Source organism: Melitaea cinxia, chromosome 9 (assembly GCF_905220565.1).
Source record: "Melitaea cinxia chromosome 9, ilMelCinx1.1, whole genome shotgun sequence".
Taxonomy (NCBI): Eukaryota; Metazoa; Arthropoda; class Insecta; order Lepidoptera; family Nymphalidae; genus Melitaea; species Melitaea cinxia.
Genome location: NC_059402.1, coordinates 4,894,048 through 4,917,473, shown reverse-complemented (window position 1 = coordinate 4,917,473; position 23,426 = coordinate 4,894,048). Strand labels below are relative to the sequence as shown.

General features: G+C 37.8%; 2 protein-coding genes across 2 annotated transcripts; both read right to left on the bottom strand.

The window, feature by feature from the left end:
* Positions 1-288: 288 nt before the first annotated feature.
* LOC123656351 (tRNA (uracil-5-)-methyltransferase homolog A) lies at positions 289-8,499 on the bottom strand. Its single transcript, XM_045592045.1, has 11 exons — positions 8,150-8,499; positions 7,858-8,008; positions 5,984-6,159; positions 5,392-5,712; positions 4,930-5,067; positions 4,259-4,374; positions 3,894-4,002; positions 2,602-2,721; positions 1,574-1,766; positions 940-1,157; positions 289-456 (listed from the first exon to the last, which is right to left on the bottom strand). The coding sequence occupies exons 1-11, from the start codon at positions 8,315-8,317 to the stop codon at positions 325-327; spliced, it is 1,842 nt and encodes a 613-aa protein (XP_045448001.1). The 5' UTR covers positions 8,318-8,499; the 3' UTR covers positions 289-324.
* Positions 8,500-20,182: 11,683 nt separating this feature from the next.
* On the bottom strand, positions 20,183-22,504 carry LOC123656294 (AH receptor-interacting protein). The gene is made up of 6 exons (XM_045592001.1): positions 22,189-22,504; positions 21,934-22,119; positions 21,671-21,830; positions 21,188-21,374; positions 20,714-20,856; positions 20,183-20,631 (listed from the first exon to the last, which is right to left on the bottom strand). The coding sequence occupies exons 1-6, from the start codon at positions 22,279-22,281 to the stop codon at positions 20,411-20,413; spliced, it is 990 nt and encodes a 329-aa protein (XP_045447957.1). The 5' UTR covers positions 22,282-22,504; the 3' UTR covers positions 20,183-20,410.
* Between the last annotated feature and the right edge of the window lie 922 nt (positions 22,505-23,426).

Sequence of the window (23,426 nt, the reverse complement as noted above, 5' to 3'; positions counted from 1 at the left end):
CATCATAATACGTTTAGAAATTGAATATATAGTACACAAGGTTTTGTGTCGGATAAATCCGATTAAGGCAGAATAAGCCTGAAATTGTTTGTCGGATAAATCCGACTCCGGCGGTGAAAGGATTAAGAAACTAGACGTTTATACATACAGGATTCATGGCATTTGTGACAATGGCGCTTGCAACGTCGCCATAATATCGGGTGTATCAAAATGACGTTATAAGTAAAATTATTAAAAGTAGCCGTGAAAGTTTTTATAGTATACAAAGTTCAAATTAAACGCATATTATAATAAAAATCATTTACTTAAAGTAAATAATAAACATTACGTCACGCAACTTGTGGCACTTGTATTTACATCATCAGGTGTTTGTTGTACTTCTGTTGTTTTATTATTCTCTACGATATCTGCTTGTGCTTCAACTGGTTCTGTAGTCTCTTCTGGTTTTGATGAACCCTGTTACAAAAGATGGTATTTATATTAAAATAGAAACAAACAAAGATGTTATATGTAAAGCAGGGAAATAAATGACATCTCGAAATTCAGACGATTTCAGACATCATCAAATATCTTCCAAATCAAATAAACTTTTAGCCTGGCAAAAAAATTACAACCAGAATGGTAGAGTAATGCGTGTTGCGGGTTCGATGCTTGTTCAGAACAGATATTTGTGTTTATATTATAGAATTAATTGTTTTTGGTCTGCTTGTCATGTCCTTGGTTTTCCAATAAGATTCCATAAGAATAAGTAAAGCTGTCGGTCTCGGTTATTATCATAGACGCCTGATAGCAATTGTCACTAGTTGTAGCAAACTATCCGTCAACTCACAGAGGAGGATTTACTGAGGTGGGGCACAGGAGGAAATATCTTGCAATCTACCATAAAGTCTAGTAAGCATACTGTATACCAAAAATTAACCAACATAAATAAATAGCTACCTCTCTTTCAAACAGTATAAGAAGTTCGACATGTCTCGTGTGTGGGAACATGTCCACAGGCACCGCACACACGGGTACGAAGGGCGCTCCCTTGAGGGTCTTTGAGGAAGGTCGGGCCAGGTCTACGAAGTTTTTGATAGCTGAAGATGGGCTGCACGATATGTATATCAGGCGTTTGACCTTCTGCGTGTTTCTTAGTTGGGTGACAGCTCGCATGTCTGTTCGGGATTAAAAAGAAAGTTGATTTTTAATATTTTTTAAATTTATTTTGTCACTATTTGTGGGAACTTTAAATTGTCGTTAATTTTTCTAGTTTACCAATTTTATGTGCAATTTTTTGAAATTTTCACTTTGTAAGAACCTTCTACAAAAAATTAGAAAACAAGTGAAAAAAGTGAAGGAAAAAAGTAAAGTAATAAAAAATTTAAGGTTTATTTTTTATTATATTACTATAAGATATAAAAAATCTTGAATAAAGTTATATTAAAATTAATAATTGTATCTTTAAAAGTGTTAAATTATTTAATGTCATTAATTTCTAACTAGGCTTAATTATGAAATTTAAGCAAACAACAAATCTATATTTGTTGTTTGCTTCAGTTGTCAGGCGAAGCTGGTTAAAATTAAAACTTACGTAGTCCAGCTCGGGGTGGGTCCACAATAGCGATGATGTTGTCCCCCGTAACCCTCGCCAAAACTGAGGGCAGTATATCTTCAGCTTTACCCGTAAAGAATTCGCAATTTTTTATATTGTTTAGCTCTGCATTCGCCTTCGCGTCTTTCACAGCTTCTGCGACTAATTCCAGACCGAAAACCTTGTCGCAATGCTGTTCAAATTCAAAGAAAAGTTATAATTGGTAAGTTTTTATTCTCAAATCGTAAACTGTGACGTGTTATTTGTGGTTATGATTATAATTTTTAATATTCTTAGTAAATTTTTGTTTGTCATTGTCTTCTTAATATTTATTTTTGACAGTTACTATTTGAAACGCTCATAAGTTTCACGATATTCTTTCGAAACTCCTAGTTTAATTACATTTTCACATGGTTTCACCTGTTGCGTCTATGATATAACTTGTTGCAAAAATTCGAAACTGTACGCACATTTATTTATTCATCATAAGTGTCTGTATTACGACAGACACAAAAATGTTTATTACTTATATATGAGATACAGCTAATTATTTACACATAGATCAATTACTATGTTTTCGGATATTAATCAAGAGCTTTTTTTTAAACAAGTGATATACATCCACGGGCTTTTGAACCCATGTCCTTTTTTATTTTAAAAACATGTGTAGTCGATAAAAAACAAACCACAAATAATGTTTTCAAAATAATGTTTTTTATAGTTTTATTGACAAAGAAGAATAATGTATCCTTCGAAAATCGACAGTTCCTTTCTTTTTTAAATCTGTTTTTTTTAATATTCAAAATTGACAGTTCGTAGATAATCGCGGTAACGAGGCGGTAACCTCCGTGGTCTCTGGCGAGCTGTCGGTGGCGCTCGCTCGTGTTGCCCGCGTTACACATGCAATTTTATTTTATTTTTATTTCAAGGTAGGCGTTACTCAGCAACATAATCTATGTCATTTTCGAGTCGCCCACAATTTCGTGTACCGTACACCCAGCAAACGAGAAACTGAAGGCAATGCTCACCTGCGCGAGGCACAGGCCGAGCGCGCCGGAGCCGCAGCAGACGTCGAGCGCGGTGGCGCCGCGCGCGCCGCCCAGCGCCGCCGCGCGCGCCAGCAGCACGCCCGCCGCCGCCGTGTTCACCTGCGCGGGCATTCGCACAGCTCAGACTTCTTCAGGCGCATCAGTCACGGCGATACGAATTTTAACTGAGGTAGGGCACAGCAGGAATTCCCTGCTCAAAATATGGAGCAGCCCGACTGGGGTAGTACCTCGACCTTACAGAAGATCACGGCTAAATAATACTGTTTTCAAGCAGTATTGTGTTCCTGTTGGTGAGTAAGGTGACCAGAGCTCCTGGGGGGATTGGGGATTGGGTCGGCAACGCGCTTGCGATGCTTCTGGTGTTGCAGGCGTCTATAAGCTACGGTAATCGCTTACCATCAGGTGAGCCGTACGCTTGTTTGCCGACCTAGTGACAAAAAAAACGTCCATAACGAGTTGAATACACCGGTTCTCGTTCGATCACCGAAGTTAGGCAATGTGTATGCACGCAATTTTTTTTTAACATTTTGACTATTCGCATGTTCTCACGATAAGCAGCTTAACGCTTGTGTTATAGGTAACCTATATAGGTATTTTTGATAAATATACAGGAACATAAGACTCAGAGGGGAATCGAACCCACAACACGCGGAACAGATAGCGGAGCCGCTACCAACTGGACAATGGGCGTAAAGTCAAATTATTATGTAGTTATTATTATAAATACATAATAAACGCTTCACGCTCAACGCCCGCCACTAGGATTTACCCTGTGTCCGCACATGACACGAACACCCAAACATATACATATAAAAATTAAAAAAAATTGAATAAATTCCATTGCCATCGAATTAAAAAAAAATCAAAAAAAAAAACAACTATAAAAACATATTTAAATAATTCTTTTTAGGCCAACATATAGTGAGAGTTTACATTTTTTACGCTGAATGATTTGTTAAGTATCGATATTGAGTATAAGCTCATGAAAAATGTGATTTTAAGTGTTATTTATAGCATTTTCTTCTCTTTTTTCTTTGAAAATACACATAAAAAGTAGTTTTTCCATGCAGTAAAAAAAATAGAAAATTTTCAGTTTCGATACTGTACAGATGTTTATCGTATTCTGGGCGATTGTGCTTGTGTATGTTTCCAGACTACAGAAGATTTACATGCTACTAAAAAAAGAATGTGAGAAATTTACTTGTTCGAATACCACAAATGTCAAAATATTAAAGAACTTATATTGAAACGGAATCAATTTATATTTTTACCTGAAAGAATGCTTCGGCAGATATCCTAAACTGGAGTCCCAGTATTGTGTCTATAATATGGGTCGAGCCCATCAGATGAACTGGCTTCGAGGCATCTTCACCGACTCTTCTGTAAATAATAAATAAGTTATACACATAACCATACCAAAATAGAATATTATTTTGACCAAATTATTTTGCTATTTACAATTTTTTACTGTCAAGTTTTTATTTCATAAAAAATCGTGATAAAACCACTTATAAATTCTTTGATGTAGTTCTAAATGTACAATAAAGCATTAAATAAATAAATCGTTATACAAAAATAGCAAATAGTTTTTACCAAATTATTGCATTATTTACATTATTTCAGTCTGATAACTTACCTTTTTCTGATTACTTCGAAATACAAAGATTTTACTCCGCAAGCAACTGCTTCCTCTGAGCTAAAGTGTTCCACTAACTGCTCTGATAGCTCTTCTAACTGCTTTGATGAGAGATCCTTAAAAATAATCGACTTCAAGTATATCGACAAGAAATATAGTTGATAAAACAGTAAATTGAATACGCGTTATTTGGGATAACTAATAAATTATCACTCAGGCATCAACTCAAAAAAAAAACTGCCAAATGAGTGTCCGACTCGCGCACTGAAGGTTCCGTACAAACAAAATTATTAAAAATATTTTTATTATATGATGTTACTAAAAATTATGCTATGAGACATTGCTTCGTCAAGGTTCTGAGTTCACGGGAATTTGCAGCATAAATGGCTGTACTTTTTGATTACTTTTGACTGGCTTAGAAGTTTGATTTTTTCAAAGCTTAAAGAGACAGTAGATCTAAGTATTTGAAATGAATTTCAGCTTGATACCTCCTGGCATTCTTGAGGGAAAGGGTTTTGACAGACAGACGGCCAACAAAGTTATCCTAAAAGGGTTATGATTTTGCCTTTTCAGGTACGGAACTTTAAAAAGAACCATTAAAATTAGTATACCCGATTAAAAAATACAGTCAAATAACCGTTTAGTTATTCATGATATACAAGTATATGTACCTGTGGGTGCATAGCAATGATCAGCATGAGGTCTCCAGAAAATGTTGATTCTCTTACAGTGAGGTACCTCCAAAAGCCAGAGTAGTCAGCTGGTGAAAATGGTGCCATTTCCGATTTACGAACAAAGTCTTGAAAAAGCTATAAGGAATTAGTAAGGTTTTAATAAAAAAATATATAAATTAATATTGTACCTATGAAATACATTCATTACCCTTATATTTTTATCTTTTTAAGGTTTTTAATAAAAATAATGAGAAAATGTTTATTTAAAAATGTTCAAAGCAGAATATTTCACATCTATTACTATTTTTTATTATTTTCATAATTGTAGTAAGTACACCAACAAACAATTAACAATTTTATGATGATGATTAACACAATCAAGAACTCAAACAATTACCTGTGTAAATTTATTTAAAATTCTCGATAGCTTAGATAGCTAACAAAAAATATAATATTTACCAAGACAGCCTTTTTCGTCTTTTCAGGGATATGTTGTAAGCTTGTGGGGGGGGCGACTGCAACTGTTCCTGTGACGTAACTACCCAATCTAAACCCGACAGTAGGCTTTTGTGTCTCCTCATCAATACCGACAGTAAACTCACATTTATTTCTATAACCTTCTGTAACAGGTGACTTTTCTATTGGTTTAAGTTCAAAACTTAATCCATTATAAAGTTTTCTATTAGACTCAATCTTATTGCGTCTGCCTTTATCGATTTTCCATACTTCATTGTCAAATTTCATGAGAAGATTTTTAATTTCTTTCTCTTTGATTTTCAGCTGAAATAAATAAGTAAAATTGTGTAACAAAAAAATAAAAAAAAAAGAAATGAGAACAACTATTTTAAGTAATTTCTAACATTCTAATTTTTTTTATTTTATTACATAAATATACCAAAATAATTATGTTGCGCATAGGGCAGACTAAAGCCTTATTGACCCATGGACCTTAAGACAGTGACGAAGTATAAAAGAATAAAAAAGTTAATAGTTTTAACACGATTACACATATCATATCTAATTTAAATACATAGCCAATTTTACCACCAACCTGTTCTTCATAAGGAATATTCCAATAGGGAGTGACTGCATCTTTAAGTCGTTCCTCTTGAGGTTTATTTTCATCCTCTTTTTTCTTTTTACTTTGTGCAGTATCTTCATCTTGTTTCCGTTTCCTCACCAGTGGATCTGGTGCTGGTTTTGCTTCTTCAGCTATCAATGTTTTTCCTACAATAGAAGAATAATTCAATTTTAACTTAAATATATATTTTTATATTTACGGGTTTAAATTAAGTATATATTTGTATAACAGTTGTAATTTAACAACAGAAGTATGTACGTAGAAGTGTGTACTTGTAATATGCATTATTGTTACTGTATTATTAAAGTAATTAATTAAATAATCTGTTTTACAATACTTGTTGTTTGTAGGATGGATTTCTAAAAATTACTATAAATATATATATTAAATATAACTATTTAATATCAAAGCTTGGTTTCCTGCTCATAATGAAAGTTTGAGTCAATTTTTTTCTATTTTATAAGACGAGCCGCGTGGCAACCGGCGTAGAATAGTGCTACCCCATCTCATCCCGTGGGTATCGTAAGAGGCGATAGAGAGAAAACCACTAGAGGGTGGGAAGCAGCGCCTTCTAAGCACATGGTTACAACTGCGATCGCCAACCCGCCTGGAAAGCGTGGCGATTACGCCAAATCCCCTTAAATGGCAGACACGACCAAAAATTGTCCTCCAGTCCCCGGCGGCCCCGCTAGTCCTGGCTACGGTGGCGACCACGGTCGAAAATTATGTCGAACGTCAATGTCACACCCGCTCCAGTTCACATTGGGAACACTGTTCTCGAAGTTGTTGATCAATACATATATCTAGGACAGTCAATACAGCTAGGTAAGTCCAACTTCGAGAACGAGATCTCTCGCCGAATCCAACTCGGATGGGCAGCATTCGGGAAACTACGGAAAATCTCCGCGTCCAATATCCCGTAGTGTCTGAAGACGAAAGTCTTCAACCAGAGTGTTGCCAGTGATGATATAACGATCCGAAACGTGGTCGCTAAATATGGGCCTCATTGGAAGGCTCAAAGTTGCTCAGCGGGCGATGGAGAGGGCAATGCTCGGTATTTCCCTATGTGATAGTTAGAAATGAGGATATCAGTAGGAGAAGCAGGGTAACCGATATTGCTCAAAGAATCGCACAGTTGAAATGGCAATGGGCAGGGCACATAGCTCGAAGAAGCCGATGGGGCGGAAAAGTTCTCGAGTGGCAATCGCGTCCCGGGTGGGAGTGTAGGTTTTTCACCCCCCCGGACAACTATTTTCGTGTAAACCCCGTTGTTACAGAGATATCGTGGTTGAAGTTTTGAGGTTCAATTTTTAAATCGGAAAAAATTAACCTACCACCTTTAAGATTAGAGTAACGCTTGGCTCCGGCTGGCCTCCCTTCGCGCCTCCGGCTTAAAAAAAAACACTCTAGGTGTAGGGCAGACCAAGACCGTGGACAGTGGGTGCTCCAATTCGGTTTTGGGTATTTTTCGAATTTCTATACCTATATTCTAGCACGCAATGTTACTAATTTGATTAGAATATTATGTCTGATGCGTTATTTTGTTTAAAAGTGTCTATTTGTCAGTCATTAAAGGTCAGTTCGTATCATATTTTGATCTTGCAATAAAGATCGGTTTTACGTAAATTTGTTCGAAAACAATGCGTGATAGTCGCAGTATGGATCATGAGTATACTTATCGCAGCACTGGAATTAAGGTAGAGTCAGAAATAACAAAAATTTTACCTCCGATAAAAAAATCTACCTGTAATGTACATAATAGTCCTTTTAATCTAAAGACTTACCAATAATTTAAAAAATTATGTACAAAAATACTTGGATGAATACAAAAAAATATATTTTACCTTTCCACGAGTAACCATTTAACGCGGCAATCGCTTTTGTGCGTTCTTCATCATTTTGGAAACAAGCGTATAGCCAGTGACTACCGTTCTTAGGCCTTTTAATTTTACTCATATTTAAACCCAGTTTTTGATTCATCAATTTTTTTAATTCCTAAAAAAACCAAATATGTAATATGTAAGTAACCAAATATATAACCAAAAATGTAAGTATGTTTAATTTGTACTAAAGTTTCGACGCAAAACAATTTTTTTTTTTTAATATTGAAGTATTTTATAATACGCTAAAGCTTACAACTATTCCATAAAATTTGGGTAATCCTCGTAATTCAATCTTAAATTTCTCAGAAGAGAAACCACCCCGATCTAAATACGCATATTCCTCGCTAGTATTTGTTGATTCTTGATTTGCGCATTCCGATTTAATCTCACCATCGGTCACATTTTCATTGATTTCAGACATTATAGCATTGAATTATAAACTATGTTTCATTCAAGATAAATAATTAATTTTGTTTACTTTCCCACGTCTTAAACTTAACCTCAAATATTTGTTTGAGGTTAACTGTAAAAGTCAAAACAAATCGACACTGATTAACACCACGGTCTTCTACACAGGTCTTGCAACAAAAGTAGTGGGGGGTACGTCCGTACTCCGTACGTTGGCTTAAGGCTTAATGTTTGCGCTTTTCTTACTTACCCCACCCCAGCCTGCAAAATAATAATATTCGATAGATTTTCAATAGCTCAATTCAACTACGTTGTCCCTTTAAATTGCTCACCTTAAATTATTTAATTAAAAATCAAAAAAGTCGTTAAAATAATTCATTAATTAATATTGTTGTTTTAAAATTTATCCCCAACAGGAAAAGGCAAAGGACTATAATCCATACAGCCTAGTTTGAATTTGTAAGTTTCGTTCTGTTAAATCAAAAGGCCGGAGCCAAGTCTGAAGTAACTTTATTTTTTTTCTAATTCGATGACTGGTAAAGTAAGGCCGAAGCCAAGTCTGAGATTCTCATTAATCAATAATTTCAAACTTCTACATCTTTTGATGTATACAATATTGGAAATTGCTCAAAGTGTTAAAAAAACCGCTCAAGTTGCATTTATAATTGCTCAAGTATAGTTTGGAACAGCTCCACTTTCCTTAATTTTTAAATAAATATAAATATTTTGAACAAATTTAACGTTTAAGTACCTATATAATAGTCAGGTGAGCCCGCCAGAGGCATGACGATAAATGGGTGTGCTGTGCAATGAAGACAGTGACCGCGTTCTATTACCGACTGCAACGACTGCAAGGCCTTTTTTAACCTTCCATCTAAGGCCCGTGGTGGTCGCGAGCCATCGCTTGACTTCAAAGATGACGTCACTGTTCGTAACCACATCGCGCCTACTTTGCCCACCATATATAGGCAGGTCAGAGTTGGTTTTCATCAAAACCTGGAGAGAATTTGCAAAAAAAACGTGAATTCGGTGCGATTCGGCAAATATGCAACGAAGAATTCCCGGGAATCCATGTTGAATTAAGTTTTACTCTAATCCATGCGAAATATTTACTTACAACCCCTACAGCTGCATGTTATTTCACCATGCCGCCATATTTCGAACATGTAGCTGACACCTGACGGCGCTCAAATATGCGTTCTATGTATAAAATTTACCTAAAACGCCGTGGCGTTTTTTTACGTTGGTGGAACTGCAATTTCATTTGACGTGGTCGATGGCGTTGTGGGCCTTTAGTGGACCGCGCAAAGAATAGTATTGTCTCTTTTTCTATCACGCGTGATGCATTTATGTTTTAAAATATAACCAATTATAATGAAACTATGAAACGTCACTCAACTGACGTGTGGAGTGTGCTACTTGATTGTGCACCACACCGCGTGACCGTACCCATCGATAGCAGTGACGTACAGCGGCGTTGACGCGAACGAAAAGTTCAGTTCAGTTCTTTGCTTAATGGCTTTTAGTTGTGTCAGTTTGACACATATCATTTCGCCAGTGTCACGTGGGATGGAGAACACACGACGGAGATTGTTATTATTTCGGTGGATTTGAGAATACAATTTAGTTAAATTTTGAAAATACACGAAAATAGTATGTATTTATTCACAATACTCTCAAAATGTACAAAAATATAAAAATATTTATAAGTATATAACATTGTACTAAATATATATATATATATATATATATATATATATATATATATATATATATATATATATATATATATATATATATATATATATATATATATATATATATATACATTGTAATATTTACAATTTAATTTTATTATATTTAATATATTTACATAAAAAGGAACACAGAGGACTAAACACAAACATTAATAAAGATTCAACATTTATAGGGCGGGGAACTTCAGGAGGGAGTACGTCATACAACGGATGAAGGAGTTTGGGGCAATTAAACAGGATATGGGATGGGGATCCTTCATCTAAACCGCATTCACAGAGTGAATGGTCCCGTACTCTAATTTTTGCGAGATGTCTAGGTGTGCACGCGTGACCTAAACGCAACCTGCAAATGGTCGAAGTGACCCAGCGATCGGCGTGTCTAAAACGGAAAAACCATGGTCGTCTAGGGATTTCTGGTTGCAGGCTCGCATAGTATTTACCTTTTACCATTTTGGATGATATCCAAGATGATGTCACCAAGATCATAACAGAAATTTTTATAGTGAGCATGGGAGCCGATTTGGATGGCAGATTTGGCACATGAATCCGCAGTCTCGTTGCCGGGAATATCAGAGTGACTGGGAATCCAAACAAGAGTGATCTGCAAACCTTTCTGATGACATAAAAACAAAACTTCCCTGATTTTTAAAATAATGACAAATCTTTTTCTGCTACGAAACGGGTTTTCCTTAATTGCTAATAGGCAACTTAAGGAGTCAGTCAAAATTACGGTTTGTCTTAAATCGTGGGAGTGGGCATATAAAATAGCTTCCAAAATAGCGACGGCTTCACCGGTGAAGACCGATGATTCAGGCGGGCACTTAAACTGTAAAATAATTTTGAATTTTGGGATCCAGCAAGCTGCGCCAACGCAGCTATCTGCTGACAGTTTAGACGCATCGGTATAAATAAGTAGATGATCGGACCAATTTTGATGAACTACATATTTAAAGAGAGACTTAGTGTTCGGGGAACCTTTGATAAGACCAAGGTTTGTAACAATGACAGGACGATATACAAGGGCTTTATAGGGAATAGAAAAAAGAGGATTTATAGGCAGTTGAATATATGGATTTGGAAGTTTAGTAAAGTACAGGAAGCTATTCAAAAGACATGATTCGGGTTTGTTGGGATTGTGAATTTGTGATAGTTCGCTTAAACGACTCCAAAGAGGATGTGAAGATAGCTGTAACATTTTGCTGACAAACCGATCACAAAGGAATTGTCTCCTTATTTGCAACGGAGGGTCAACGCATTCAACCTGCAGAGCATTCGTGGGTGTAGATTTCATAGCACCCAGAATGATTCTAAGGCATTTGTATTGTATTTTATTTAGTTTTTCTGAAGCTGATTTAATAATAGGGTCTAAAACGAATAAACCATAGTCCATATGGCTACGAACTATGGCATTGTAGAGGAGTTTTTGAGAATATGGGTGAGCTCCCCACCAAACGCCTGAAACTGCCCGAAGGGCATTGATACCTTTTTGAAACTGCCCGAAGGGCATTGATACCTTTTTCACATTTTTTAAGAATGTGCTCTGTATGAGAAAGTCCATTAAGTCGGTTATCGAGAATAACTCCCAGAAATTTAGCCTTATCTACGAGGTCAATGCGCTGACCTCCATAATGAAAATCGAAGACAGGGACGATTCTTTTTCTAGAGAAAGCAACTGCCTGGCTTTTGGTTATCGATAAAGATAAGCCATGGTCAGACAGCCACTGGCCTAGATAATGCAAAGCAGAGTTAACCCTAAATGTGATATCATCGACTGAATTTGATCGATAATATATGGCAATGTCATCAGCGTATTGTAAAATGTTGCAAAAATTATTGACAGATAATTCGAGATCAGAGGTGTAGATGCTATAAAGTAAAGGACTAAGGACGGAGCCTTGAGGGAGACCTTTCCAGACAAGTCTGGGGGGAAGAGAGACGTTTTGGAATCTTACAGATATTGATCTGCAGAAAAGTAAATTACATATGAAATGTATCATCCTCGGTGGGATACCCAGCTGATGTAGTTTTTGCCTGAGTACCGCGAGAAGAACATTGTCATATGCAGAATTTATGTCTAGGAATACACCCACAAGGTACTCTCCTTTTGCAAAGGCTATTCGAATATCTGTGGTGAGAATGCTGAGACTATCCATTGTGCTCATTCCCTTTCGAAAGCCAAATTGAGAAGGAGAGAGAATATTTCTACTTTCCATTACCCATTCCAAACGGTTCTTCAACAGATGCTCTGTAATTTTCGCTAAAGTAGATGAAAGGGCGATGGGTCTGTAGGAATTTGAATCTGACGGATTTTTGCCTGGTTTTAAAATTGGTAAAACTATTTGTGTTTTCCAAGAGTCTGGAAGAACGCCTGTTGTATAAAATCCATTAATTATGTTTAAAAATATAACTTGAGATTTATGATTTAAGTTTTTTATAAAAGAGTAGGGAATGCCATCTTCTCCAGGAGAGGAGTCTGTAAGCCCAGACAAAGCACACTGGAGCTCAGAGAAGGAAAATGGAGCATCCATTTCGTCTGAGATAGGTTTTGGAAGAGAAGGAAGAAAGTTGTTCTGGTGAGGAACAAAGGGAGGAGCAAGTTTGTCAGCAAAATTGTTAAGCCATTCTGATGGATCATTAGAAGAATTATTACTTGAAATGAGGGAACGACGAAATTTTTTAAGTTTTGTCCAAACTACTGAAGAAGGAGATCGCGGAGAAAGTGATTCACAAAAATCAACCCAGCAGCATTTTTTCTTTTTCGATACTAATCTTTTCAATTTAGCGTCTAACCGTTTATAATGTAAAAAATTAGAAGGGGACATAGACACAGAATACATAGACTCTGCCTCTGTTCTTTGTTTAGATACACGAGTGCATTCCTCATCCCACCAGGGAGTGGAAAGCACCTGTTTTTTGGGAAAATATTTTTTAGGAAAATGAAAATCGGCGGCAGTTGTAAGAGCATTGACAAATGATTCGTAACAGAGAATGATATTTTCACCATCTATAAAACCCGGGATAGCGTCCAATATGTCATCAACAGAACTGGCAAAGTCAGACCAATTTACATTTTTGAGAGAATATTTTAATAGGGGATTAGGATTTGAGATAATAGAAGAAGTGGAACTTTGATTAAGAGATAAGACGATAGGAAAGTGGTCACTGCCAAAAGTGGAAGAAAGGATATTCCATGAAAGTTGTGAAGCAAGAGAGGGAGACGATAAGGACAAATCTACTGCAGACCCGGGGTTTTGCGAAGGGAAAACCCTACGAGTAGGCGAACCATCATTAAGGATGCAAAGATTGACATTATCAACAATGTCCACCAATAAGTGAGCATATCTATCACAGGAATGACAGCCCCATGCAGTGTGATGAGCGTTAAAGTCACCCATTATAAGGACAGGAGGAGGTAGTATAGAAAAGACAGAGTGAAGATCTGGAAAAAGGGAAGAAGAAGGATGAGGTATATATATAGAAAGGATAGAAATGTTTAAGGATCTCACGGCAACAGCACTAAAGTGCTGGCTGGGAGGGAGGGGGATTTGAGAAAATGGGATAAAATGGCGGATAAAAAGGGCACAACCTGCATATCCATCACTTCTGTCATCCCTCAAACAGGAGAAACCTGGGACCCGAAACCGAGAACCAGGAACTAACCATGTTTCAGAGATGGCAATAATGGACGGACTATGCTGATTGATGAGGGAAATGAGTTCATGTTTTTTAGGACGAATGCTCTGGCAGTTCCACTGAAGGAAGCTGGTCGGAAACATTATTAGCAAGATTAGCTAGTTTGGAAAGGTTAAGGGCAACGTTGGACGGTAGGGGAACATCACTGCATGAAACAACCATACTAAGGATGAGTTCAGTAAGCATTTCTAAAAGGTTTGAGGAGTTTCTAAAGGAAGGAGTCTTATTGTTTTCATTAATAGCGCAACCGTTAGCAGTGGTGGAAAGACAGCTGCCAATAATGGCTTGGTGGGCTTGTCTATCGTACCCTTTCCCAAGAGCGGAAGAGGGGCGAGCAGAACGGACTACGGTTTTGCGGTAGGAGGAGATGGAATTGTTTGAGGAAGGGCTGGCATTGTGGGGGCTTAGAGAAATATGTAAGGACGGGGAGGATACTTCTTTAGTAATCTCCGCGTAGGATCTACGAACAGGAGGAAATTTAGTGGATGCTTCGAAATATGAACTATTACTAGCGGCCATTTCTAATTTAATCGAGTGTTGTCGCGAATACTCAGGGCAACCTTTGTCTGTAGCGAAATGCGTTCCTGAGCAATGAACACAAGAAGCATTGTCCTTAGTGACATCACATGAATCTCCACCATGTTGCTGTGAACATTTGTAGCACCTCGGTTTCGATCTGCATTGATTTTTAACATGCCCGTAGCGGCAACAACTGAGACACATGATAGTAGGAAGGTTGTAGGTTTCTACAGGAAGTGCAGTGTGATAGGAGAAAATTTTAGTGGGCAATATTTGTCCCCTAAAGGTCAAAACTATGGATTGGGTAGGAACCCAGGTGATGACACCCTCATTGAGAACTTTGCGATTCATACGTCTCGCTTTCACAACTTCACCGCATCCAGCCGGAAGTTCTAATGAGTCGACGAATTCCTCCATCGACCAGTCCACGGGAACTCCTTTAACTAAACCCATTCGAGATATATTATATGTCGGGATAAAGGCATTATATTTGCAGAGGCTTAGAATGGGGTTATTTAAAAATGAATTAGCTGCATCAGCGGAATCAAATTGAACAGAGATTTTATTTCTGCCTAGATTTTTCACTCCGTCTTTTACGACGGAGCTGATTTTATGTTTATGTAAAAATTGCCCAAACTGTATCGCACGGAGAGTAGTACCTGAGGAGGGCTCAGTTACTTCCCGCGACACCTGAACGATGAAGGGGCCTTTATCATCACCTGAGTATTTTTTAGGACCTTCAGAGAAAGATGGGTGTACGTAAATGGATTGGATGGACGGATTTGCAGTGGCCGGGTTGACAATTATTTTCTTAGATGCTATATCAGTTAAAATATGTTCATTCGGTCGTTTACGACATTCGGAAGATGAATTAAATAAAGAGGGATCAGGGATATTGTTAAAAATCCCAGGATCGGGGGGATCAGGAGGTCGATCGACCTCCATATTGAATTAAAAAAAAACTTATTTCTAAACTAAAATAAATTTAAGTATACTAAAAATAATAAATAACTAACTACAAATACTTACAACAACCAGTAATGAGAGTAAAATACAATGATTATAAAAAACAGACTATTTTTACAGTACATTAACGAAAGAAATAAAAATAAAACACCAAAATCTCTCTAATACGTGTGTTAGCCAAAACCACTAAGGCGCGAAAACCGAACGAAAAGTTATGACACTATCGAATAAATCTGTCAGTAGTCAGTCTTACTTTCATCTTTAAAACTGAGCTCACACACAATTAATTAAATAGATTATATACTAGATTACTAACTGACCCCGTAAACGTTGGTTTGCCATAGATGTTATTAACTCTTAATCCCCCCCCCCCCTATAACTTAGGGGTATGAAAAAATAGATGTTGGCCGATTCTCAGACCTACCCGATATGCACACAAAATTTCATAAAAATCGGTCCAGCCATTTTGGGGAGAGTTATTGTATTGTATTGTATTGTATTGTAGTGGGCTCGGTTTTCCGCATTTAGACGCAAAGGTGGTCCATTATGCGTGAAAAGTGGGCCGACTAGTTTAGCCAGCCCAGCTCCTTCCAGAAGCTCAGAAGCCTCCTGGGGCGTTCACAGGCTTCTCGGAGCGTCCTTATTTCCTTAAGGATGGTAGCCCGGTGTGCGGCCACTCCCTCGCATTCCAGGATTACGTGGGCGGCTGTTTCTTCAGCAGCCAGACAGCCCCTGCAAAGAGGGCTGTCTGTTGCATTCATGATGAATAGTTGGTGATTGAGTGCCATATGGCCGGTAATCGTGCCAACAACTATTCTGATGTCCAGGCGGTTGAGGCTGAGCAGTCGGCACGCTAGGTGCGGTGATACTTCCGTGAGTACCAATTTGGACTGTCTACAGCCGGTTTGGTTTGCCCAAAGGGCATTGTGATTTGCACGTGTACGTTGCCTTACCCACGAGCGCAGTTGTCCCAACCTTTGTATTGGACCCCTGTCTTGCAAGCTCGTCGGCAGCATCGTTTCCGCGCGATCCACTATGTCCTTTTATCCACTGGAGGATTACCTCATTATGTGAGGCTAATGCTTCCAGGGTTTGATGACATTCGTATATAAGACTAGAGTTAGTCGAATTGCTCTCTAGTGCTTTAAGTACGGCCATGCTGTCCGACAGAATACGGATATTGCAATCCCTAATGCCTTTTGACAGGACGGCGGTGGCTGCATGGGTTATCGCAACACACTCACATTGAAAGATGGAGCTGTGTTGGCCCAGCGTTAGTGATAAGTTGATATTGAGGTCTTGTGAGTACACTCCGGCACCGGTGCCAGACCCCATTTTGGAGCCATCCGTGTAGATGCGGACCTCGCGTATGCCGGATTGGTCTCTTTCAGCCTCAAACGGTTGTATATGGTACTTTCTTTCGAAAATATGTTGTTTGGGAATCCTATCACAAGGAGCAGCAAGTAGTGGCTCATAGCTCACAAGGTTGCTCCAAAGTCTATTGTGTGGACCCTCCTGGTTGCACCACAAGCCCAAGTGTTTCAGCCTGATAGCTGACATAGCCGCCTCCTGTTGTATGAACAAGTCAAGCGGTGCCAGGTCAAGCATAACCTCAAGAGCTGCTGTGGGGGCGGTACGCATACAGCCAGTGATTGCAGAGCATGCTATTCTCTGAAACCGCTGGAGTTTGTTTTTAACGGTTGTAAGTTCTGTTCTCTGCCACCAGATAACCGCACCGTAGGTGATTATAGGCCTGACAATAGTTTTGTAAAGCCATAGAGTAATTTTAGGTGATATGCCCCAGCTTTTGCCGAGGAGCCTTTTGCATTGGCAGAGGATTATGCTGGCTTTGTTGATTTTTGAGTCTAAATGCCTGTTCCAAAGAAGCTTACTATCTAGGATTACTCCAAGATATTTGACCTCCTTGGTTAGGGCAAGACTGGTGCCAAATAATTTAGGGAGTTTAAGGTTCCCTAAATTCTGTTTATTTGTGAACATCACAAGTTCCGTCTTTGCGGGGTTCACTGTTAGTTCGTGGTCCGTACACCACTGTTCAACGACTTTTAATGCGGCCCTCATTTGGTCGCAGACTGTCCTCTCAGATGGCCCACTGATGAGTACAGTTAAGTCGTCTGCATAGCCCACTGTGAGAAATCTGCGGTCGTTGAGCAAGGTGATCAGTTCGTCGATCACTATGTTCCACAGAAGTGGGGAAAGGACCCCCCCCCTGCGGACACCCCCTCGCTACAACGCCTCTAGTTATTTCATTCACAGTGAATTGGATGGCCCTGTACTTCAGCATGCTGTCAATCCACCCGGCAATCGTGTTATTGGCTCCATGCTTGGTCAGGGCACGGCTTATGCTGGTGAACTTAGTTTTATCAAAGGCCCCTTCAATGTCAATAAAGGCGCCTAGGGTTGATATTTTGTGATGGAGATTGCCCTCTATATAGGATATAACCTTATGTAAGGCAGAGTCCGTTGATTTGCCCATTGAGTAGGCATGTTGGTTGGGATTCAGGGGTTGCTCAACCAGAGTTGTGCTCCTCAGCTCCCGATCTATTAGCCTTTCCAAAACTTTCAATAGAAAGGAGGTAAGGCTAATAGGTCTGAATGATTTTGGTTGTGAGTAGTCTCCTTTGCCGGGTTTAGGTATGAAGACTACCTTAACTTCCCTCCATAACTTTGGAGTGTAGCAATAGGCTAAACAACTCCTATATATGGAGACAAGGTGGTCGATAAGTTTCCTATCACTCCATCTTAGCAGACCTGGAAACACCTTATCCAGTCCTGCCGACTTGAATGGTAAGAAACTGTTGATGGCCCATATTACTTTGTCATGTGTGACAATTTTCTTGGCGGTGATCCAGTCCACCATTACAGGTGTCTTCTTTGGCTCTTCCTCCCATGCCGCAATTCTTTCGATTTGGCATCCTGGGAAGTGTGTAGTTATTAACAGTTCTGAGGTTTCCAGATCCGTTTTGGTGTATGTTCCATCCGGTTTTTTCAGGTTACCCAGGTTGTGCACCGTTTCGCTGCACAATATATTCTTAACTCTGTTCGCCTGATTGTTCGTTTCTATGTTGGTACAAAAGCGCCTCCAGCACTCCTTCTTCCTTATTCTGATGCGCCTTTTGTAGTGATATTGGGCCTGCTTGTAGGCATCCCAGTGGTGTTCTAGACGAGTATTCTTTGCTCTGTTGAACAACTTCCTCACCCTGCGTCGTAGCTTTTCGAGCTCCGGTCCCCACCAGTGCCCTTTGCAAAACTGCCGCGCTCTAGGTGATGAAAGTGGGCATGTTTGTTCGAAGCTGGTGATTAGGCAGTCAGTTATCTGGTTGATATGATTATCAATGTCCTCCGTGCCTTCATGGTTATCGGGTAGTTCGACACCTTTGAGTTTCTCCGCTGTCAGAAGCTCATACCTGCCGCGGTCCATCTTCCGAGGGTTACGGCGGGGTGTAGGTGACGTCAGCGTGACTTCTAGGTTGTATTTGATCCACCGGTGATCAGAGCACGACACGTCGTCAGACACATGCCAATCTGAAATATATTCGGACACATGCTCTGTCGCCAGAGTTAGATCAATGATGGTTTGGGATCTCGAAGTTACAAAGGTTGGTTCCGATCCTCTATTAATAACATTAAGCTTAGTTGCGAGTAAAAAAGAAACAAAATCCTCACCTCGCTGGTTGTTGTCCTTGCTGCCCCATAGCGCATGGTGCGCATTGGAGTCAGCGGATATGATGAGCTCCAGACCCTGGCGCTCGCAGTACTCAGCAAGCGCGGCCAGCTCCGGAGTGGGGATGTCAGCATCGCCCGGCAAGTAGGCGGATGCCATCACCACATCAGGCAGGCCCGAAGAGGGTTCCTTTTGGAGCCTAACGGTTGTAAGATCTCTGCTGCAGAACTCGGTTATTAAGGTGATGTTCACGTCCCTGTGTGCATAGATACAAGTGCGTGGGTGGTATACGTTATTATTTAGAAGTAACTTACCTCCAATGTTGTTTAGACCGCAGATTCTCCCGTTCCTGATCCACGGCTCCTGGATCAGGGCCACGGTCTTCGTTTTTCCCTCCAGCAATCTGCGTAGGTTAGCCGTCGCAGTCTGGCTATGCTGGAGGTTGATTTGGGTGATTTTTAATTGGTTACTAGGTGGAGCTGGCAGCGCCATCATCGCTGGATAGGATGGCGTCGTCAAGATCACCTGGCTCATCCTTGGAAAGATCACCCAGATCAAATTGGGGATCCACTTCAGACGAGCCGGTGTCGACGACAGGCTCCTTACTGGAGCCCGGCTGTCCCTCCACCACATTGTTATTCGCACTGCCTAGGTCACTAGGGACCTTCTCGTCCGCACCGAGATTCGGCAGTGCAGTAGTGCGGTCATCGTGGAAGCGAGCGTAGATATTACCAAACTTGTAGTAAATTCTACGCTCGCTTTCCCTCAGCTTTTCCGCATCATCCTCCGGGATGCCAAGGAGAAGATACATCGTCGCCTTCTGGGGGAGAGTTATAACTAACATTGTGACACGATAATTTTATATATAAGACTATACGCCAGTGGCTAGCCTAGTCATTTTACTGGAAGTGGAAACTTTATCGTTTATGATTTTAGAATAATTGATTATTTTCTAGATGGTATTTTAGCAGAATCGAATGTACTTTATCAGCTCAATAGAAAGCCATCATCAAAATATTTCATGTTTTAAATATTGACCATACTTTTTGCTTTGAATGACACCATAATTTAATGCGACAGAGTTTTAGTATAATTGCAAATTGTAGGATTATATCAACACAATTATATAAAAAAGTTTGGGAGTGTCTAAATCCACAAAACAAGTATGAGTACCAGTATGTAAATGTTCCCAACAAGATGATGTACTAGTATATAATTAAAACTAAATATTTATGTATATAATTCAAAATAAAAGTAACACTACAGATAACATTATTTTATATTAGATATAATTTCTACTAACATAATTTAGTAACTTTGGACGTGTAATACATAAAATTATATATAACAGTTCAGATAGAAATTTTTAAAAGTTAATAAATAATAAAATTAACACAAAATAAGCACCAGTAAAGTTACTATTAATAAGTATTGCTAATGAAATAAATATTATAATATTTAAAAGTGGAATATTGTTCTTTCAACGGTGCTATGAACTTTCATTTTCTTTAACAAATAATTTCTTCAAAGTTTCCTTATCCTTTTCGCTCTTTTGTTTTCTTAGCTGCTTGATATTTTCTAACTCTTTATCAATGGTAGGAATAAGATCTGGATTTAAAGTTTTTAATCTTTTGAAATCTTTTTCAGCTGCATCAGGGTTCCACGCTCCTACATTTGCTTTAGCTCTTCGATACAGGGCTTTTTCATTATCTAAAAGTTAATGTAAAAAAGTAATAAAGTAAATGTTAAATAAACCTTAACAATGATTAATGTAATATGTTTTAATATTTACCTGCATCATAATCTAAAACAGTATTGCAATGCTCAATAACATCATAGTATTCCCCCTTGATAAGTTTGCATTGAGCAAAGTTGAGTAAAATTGGTAGCTTTATTTTATTGAGGCCGATCCATTCCTCATCACATTTTCTTTCCCTATAAGAAACATTAGCTATACATAGAGCATTAGCTATACAATATTTCTGTATTTATAAGTCACATTTAGCATAATTTTAGATTGGTTGACAAGTTGACTACTCATATGAACACCATAGATTAGCATCTAATTTTTAAGCTCTAGTTTGTTGTGATCGATACAGTTAATAAATTTTTAGTAGTACATCAGTATGTTTTTATATCAACAAACTTTACCTTAACCTTCAGCTTGTAACTTATATTGTAAGTTGTAAGACAACTATTATATAGGACCTAACATAGGTTTTTATAACTTCAATTAAAAATTATGTCATAATTATGACTTTCTAACCTAATCATTAGTTGTTCACAAATCGATATGGCCTGTCTATATGCATCCTCCGCTTCATCATACAATTTTTTTCCGTACAGTTTGTTGCCTTTTTCCTTGAGTTCTGGTACAAGTTTAAGTCTCTCTTCACTACTGAGCTGCCATAATTCCTTCTCATATTCATTTGATGTTTCAACTTTTAACACTTCTATAATGAAGGAGATTTATTTATGATATTTAATATTTTTAAGATATTTTACAAATAGTCATAATGTTGTTGTTATTTCGCTGACTGAAGAAAGCAATCATTGTACCAGTTTTTGATAAATAGCAAAAGTTATCAAAAACTTTGGTACTTCTTTAAGCATCCTTAAAGAATGAAACAAACTTGTGTTATAAAAATATACAACAGGAGCTATAAACCATATTTATAAATTTCTACAAAAAAAATTGTTTGCAATTCAATATCTAGTATTAGAGTTTTATTGAGTTTGTTATACTTGCCTATGATAAATTCTAAGTCACAAGGGTTATTTATCAAGTCATCTAAATCAGGATAGCCTATTCCTTCAGTGTGTAGAGTCATAGTACATGTGTGTTTTCTACGTTGTTCTTGCCCCAGTTCACGGAGAGTCTTTGATACAAATGGGTAACTATATACCAGCTGTAATGATGGTAAAATCCAATTTCTATAAGTATTACTATTTATGCAAGTAATTTCACGAACACATATGAAATTATGCAAAAAAAAAACACCTTTAACAAACCTCTTTTTTAACTTGAAAACTTGCCACTTCTCCAACAGCCATCTTTTTGACTATATTCTCCCATACTTCAAGTTTAAATTTATGACCAATTACAAGAACCATTGGTTCCCTTTTACCAATTTTCTTACTGTCATCTATGAGAACTTTTTCTTTTCCCAGTTTCCATGTTTGAAAATGAAAGTGTACCTGTGTTTAGAACAAACATTTTTAGACAAATTCTAAGCCTTCAATTTATGTGTCAATAAATTATCCTACCTTGCTCCCATCAGCGATAGGTACATATTTTTGACCTGCGTAGATGGTATTTTTTACTATTGGGGCTGTATTACTCATTTTTATTTTATACATAAAAACAGATGAGTTAATTGTTATTTATCTTTGTTTGCTTAATAATATTATTTGTTATGTTATCAATTGACGCTGTCATATATGGCTTGTTTATACCTAATGTTTATTTTATTCTATAATGGCGCGTTCAACTAAAGGCCCATAACGCCATCGACCACGTCCCATGGAATTCCAGTTGCACTAACGTAAAAAATGCCGCGGCGCTGTAGATGAATTTAATAAATAGAATGCATATTTGAACGCTGTCAGATGTCAGCTACGTGCTCGCAATTTGGCGGCATGGTGAAAACATGCAGTTGTAGGGGTTGTGAGTAAATGTTTCACATAGATTGGAGTAAAACTTAATTCAACATTGATTCTCGGGAATTCATCATTGCATATTTACCGAATCGAATGAGAGATAACATTCACAGTTGGACAATCAAGGTTTTAATGAAAGCCAACTCTGACCCACCTATATTTTGTGGGCAAAGTGGCCGCGATGTGGTTTTGAACAGCGACGTCATCTTTGATGTCGAGCGATGGCTCGCGACGACCACGGGCCTTCAATGGAACGATAGAAACTTAGAAATTAGTTGTAGTGGCTTAGTGGAACGCACCCTATAATCATCTCAATTACGGATCTCAAAACAAACATCTAGCAGGAGTTGGTAATAATTACCATTATAAAATACCTGTAAAAAGTTATGCGATCGAATAAAAATAAACGTATTTTATATCAGTTTTAATTCTGATTGATTATGTGTAGGGATAGCTTTAATGAGACCATATAAAAAAGTATTAATTTACCATAGACATAATGTTGCAATGCTTGTAACTTTACCAATAAATATTTTTAAATGATTAGGTATAGAAAATACACAAAACATAAAACATTTTGATTTTTACCCAAATATTTTATGAAGTAACATTATATAATGTTTGAAAATTGTTATTTATAAAAATTTAATTTATTTATTTGTTCATATTTAAAATATATTCAATAAAAAGGGTAAATGCTAATACTCCAATACAATTAACGAAGATTTTTCCGTATATCAGTCAAAATTAATAAAAAGACAATGTATAATAATATTTTTATATTGCTACATTGCACGAAATTTATTATTTTGAAACAATTTTGCATATATTTAAAAACTATATTA